The sequence below is a fragment of the Pteropus medius genome, unplaced genomic scaffold, assembly GCF_902729225.1.
Source record: "Pteropus medius unplaced genomic scaffold, Ma_sr-lr_union100, whole genome shotgun sequence".
In the NCBI taxonomy this organism is placed as follows: domain Eukaryota; kingdom Metazoa; phylum Chordata; class Mammalia; order Chiroptera; family Pteropodidae; genus Pteropus; species Pteropus medius.
The window spans coordinates 1,252,234-1,256,039 of record NW_024342469.1 but is presented as its reverse complement, the minus strand read 5'-3'; the positions used below and the strand labels follow the sequence as shown (position 1 = coordinate 1,256,039).

At 68.1% G+C, this 3,806-nt stretch overlaps 1 protein-coding gene across 2 annotated transcripts in view; it reads left to right on the top strand.

Moving 5' to 3' along the window:
- The window catches only part of TAFA5 (TAFA chemokine like family member 5), a 123,170-nt gene that overhangs the window by 52,815 nt on the left and 66,549 nt on the right, over window positions 1-3,806 (top strand). Inside the window, exon 1 of one of the 2 annotated variants that reach the window (XM_039863146.1) lies at window positions 58-312. The exons of the other annotated variant lie outside the window; for it this stretch is intronic. Coding sequence (XP_039719080.1) covers window positions 222-312 — 91 coding nt within the window. The 5' untranslated portion in view covers window positions 58-221. Of the gene's footprint in view, window positions 1-57; window positions 313-3,806 lie in introns of those variants that run through there. 2 annotated transcript variants of the gene reach the window in all.

The following is a 3,806-nucleotide window of genomic DNA, read 5'->3' as shown; positions in this document are numbered from 1 at the left end:
CCCCGCCCCCGCCCGCCCCCTCCCCGCGCCCCCCCCCGCTCCCCTCCCCCTGCCCAAAAAGACGCGATCGCCGCCCGGAGTGGCGCCTCCAGTCGCGGCGCCGGCGGCGGATGGAGGGCGCGAGCGGGCGGCCGCGGCGGCTGCACCCGGCGGGGCGCTGATGCGGCTCCTGGACCTTCGCTGCGCGACTTCGGGGGCGCCGGCCGAGCGGGCACTCCGCGATGCAGCTGCCGAAGGCGCTCTGGGCACTCGCCGCGGCCGCGCTCTGCTGCTTCCTCGTCCTGGTCATCCACGCGCAGTTCCTGCGGGAAGGTAAACGTCCCCGCGCGACGCGAGCTCGCGGGGCGCCACTGCGGGGCCGGAGCGGCCGGCGGCGGACAGCGGGGGCGTCGGGCCGCGGCGGGTGGCCTCGCCGCCTCCCGCAGCGCCCAGGAGCCCCGGCCCTCGCCGAGGCTGCGGTGCCCGTCCCCTGCCCTGCCGGCCGGTGGGCAGCGGCGCCCGGCCGCTCTCGGTAGATGGCACCAGCGCTCCACGCTGGCGCACAGGGCACGGGGCTGAGGGCGCCGGGAGCCCAGGGCGAGGCCTGCGCGCCCGCACCCCGCGCCCCACGCCTCGGGCCGGACCTCGGCAGCGCCCGGGAGGCGCGCGGAGCAGGGACTTGCTGCCTCAGCGCCGGGGCGCCGCACCAAGTTCCTGCCCGCTGTCCTTCCGCGCCGGCCAGAGCGCACCGGCTTTGGGATCTCGTTCTCGGCACTTGGTTGAGGGGGCACGTTGATGTCGGACTCTCTCTGGAAGGGTCTCTGGGACAGGGGCGCCCTGCACCAAGGGCTGGGTGGGGACCCGGGTGCCGTGGCCCGTGGGCACTCCTGGAAACTTCCTTGTCCCCGGGGCTGGGCCCCCTGGTGTGGCGCTGGGCCACTCAGGGCCCGGCCTAGCCCGGCTGGCCCTGCACAGCAGCTGACGGCACTCGTGACCCACAGTCCCATCCCCTGCCCACGGCCCGCGTGCCCTTGCCCTCGGGCACCCTGCCACCCACGCCGCACAGGAGGCAGCCGGTGGCCAGGCAGTGCAGGCAGGTCCTCGTTAGCTCTGGGTTTCTGCAAAGGAAGCTTTGCAACACTCAGCTGCCTCTCTCCTCATTAACGAGCGGCCGGCTTCCCTGGAGGCAGTAGGTGTGGGAGGCCAGCCCCAGGCCTGGTCGCCCCTTCCCACTTCCTGCTGTCCCTTTCCTTCCCTTGACTTTGGGCCCAGGCCCCGAAGGGAGAAGCACGGTCCCAAGGGGGGCTATGGGCCCGAGGGCCTGATGGGGCAGCCCCCTCCCCCCACGGCCTCAGGAGTGGGTGGTTTGTGTGGGTGGATGGTCCCCTGGGGCTGGCGAGTCCCCAGAGGCCTGTTCTCAGAGATGTCCTCTGCCCAGGGAGCTGGGACCCAGCCAGTTGCCTGGGGGTCCCCGTGCGCTGGGCCTCGCTTGAGCCATAACGTCGCCCTTCCCACTGATGTTTGTTTTTCAGGAAGTTCACTTGGAAAGGGGACCCGTGCTACAGTTAAAGGACTCGTGCTACAGTTAAGGGACCCGTGCTACAGTTTCGGTGCTTCTAAGGCAGACGGTGCCGGCGTGTGGGACGGCGCCCATGTGTGGGGTTTTCCACCGTCGGGCCTTGTCCCTGACTTAGTGACAGAGTGAAGCGCAGCCCGTCCACTCGCCGTGGGCACTGACCGTTCCTAGGGTGTCTCGGGTCACCGCCACCATCCGGCCGTGGCATTTGAGGTCCAGAGGAGTGTCTGTGCCTCGGACCCGGAGAGAGAGGGTGGGTGTGGCAGGCCAGCGTCTGGGAGAGCACCTGCTCAGGGAGGGAGCCTCGTGGTGGGGTCACGGAGAGCCCTTCAGATCTCCGGGGTTCCTCTCAAGGCAGACACCCGAGGTCTGCTCGGGAGGCTGGGCGTCCGGGGGCAGGCGTGCGCCCAGGAGGGCACGGTGAGTCTCAGACAGTGCCGGGGGCAGCGGCCTCTGCCTGCACGGCCCTCGGGTCCTCAGAGGTCAGGACTGTGGTGGCCCCCTGTCCTCTCTGAGACACCCCATTCGGCCTCTTAGCGTCAGGAGCCTAGGGCAAGCCTTGGGGAAGGTTGGGGGCCGACCGACCCTGGTTCTCAGGGAGACCCAGGGCACCTGCCAGCCTTGGGCTGCAGGCTCCAGGCCACTTCCTTCCAGCAGGGTGCTGGCCGGAGGGAGGGAGAGAGGGAGGGAAAGGGCGAGGGGGGCGGGTGGACAATTGGGACTTGTTGTCTGCGGGGCAGTGGGAAAGAGCTGTTTATATCGCCGTTTCCATGAATCTGGGTTTTCAGGGGTGAAGGGGGGGAACGCAGGGAGCTGGTTCCCCACACGCTGCCTTTGTGTGCAGATCCAGATCGGCCCGCGGCTAATCCACCCCCTCCGGCCAGACTGTCTTCCAGCGCTGGCCAAGACGAACAGGGCGCTGCACCGGAGGGGCCACTGCAGCCGTGGCCAGTGTAGTATTGGTGAGGAGGGTCCCGCCGGGTCAGGGCAGCCGGAGGGCCAGGGGCAGGCCCCCGGGGATGGCCGTGGGTCAGGCGTAGGGCCCCCTGAGGCCAGAGTAGCACCCTCCCTCGCTTGCCCCTGGGGGCACCCCGGCCACCCTACGGCAAGCCAGAGCCCTCGTCTTTCACAGTGAACGCAAGTGCCATGTGTTCGTCAACTGCAGTCGAAGTGGGGGCCAAGGGGGTCTTGGGAGCCTGATTTAAGACCCGGCTGTGTGGATGGGGGGCAGAGGCAGGCTGCGTTTGGTCTCGGAACACGGGCTTAAGGGAACAGCTAGAATTATAAGGACGTTTGTCCCCACCCTCCCCCACAGACCTTCGTCCCCGAATCTCAGTGCCGTGCACGCTGACGGCTGTCCTGTTGACTCCGGTGCACCAGGAGGACCGACCTACAGCAGAGGAGCAGGGGGCGCGGGCACTGATGGCCTGGGGGGCCGGGCCCCTCGGTGCCAGGTGTTGGGGCTCTGGGGCGCACGGGGGCAGGAGCAGGCAGGGCGGCACCCCCAACCGTCTTCCTGGAGCGGGCGGGAGCTCCTGGTGCCTCTTCCTGCAGAGGCTTGAGCTTTCCGTGTCTCTCTCGATCCCTTGGTGGCGGGGAGTACAGAGCTGGGCAGGCAGGTCCCTGTGGAGGCGTGTGTGCACCTGGCGCCCTGCGGCGGACCCGGCCCCCCGTTCCATGTGTGCTCCCCGACTCAACCCGCAGCTCCCACGGCACACTGCCCGTTGCAGAAACAGGATTCGGCTTCCATTTATTTAGTTAGCTAGTTATCCCGGGAGCGAAGAATAACTCTGGGAACCGGTGACTGGTGACAGGCACGCTGTACTCCGTAAGGTCCCTTAATGGCCTTCTGTTAATCGCCGCGGCTCTGTGCACTGACCGTTAATGGTTGTCATCGTCACAAGCTAAGCGGCCAACGCAGAGCATTAACATGTCTGTTACGTCCATCGGTTTATTTAAGGAAATGGACAGGGAGCTCAGGACGGACACAGCAACCTCCTGGCACAGAAATATCGAAAGCAAAGGATCATCCCGATGATGACCGTGCGGGTGGCCCAGAGAGTCGGGGGCCTGCGGGTGCGTTGTGTGGGGAGGGTGCGGTGGACCCACGCGAGGTCGGCGAGCAGAGGCTGTTCTCGGCGGCTCTGGAGCCCAGGGCTGCGCCCAGCTCCCTTCTGGCTTCGGAGGCACGGAGGGACCAGGTGCTGGGGGTGGAGGAGACAGCCTCGGGAGCCCCGTGTCACAGACGCCG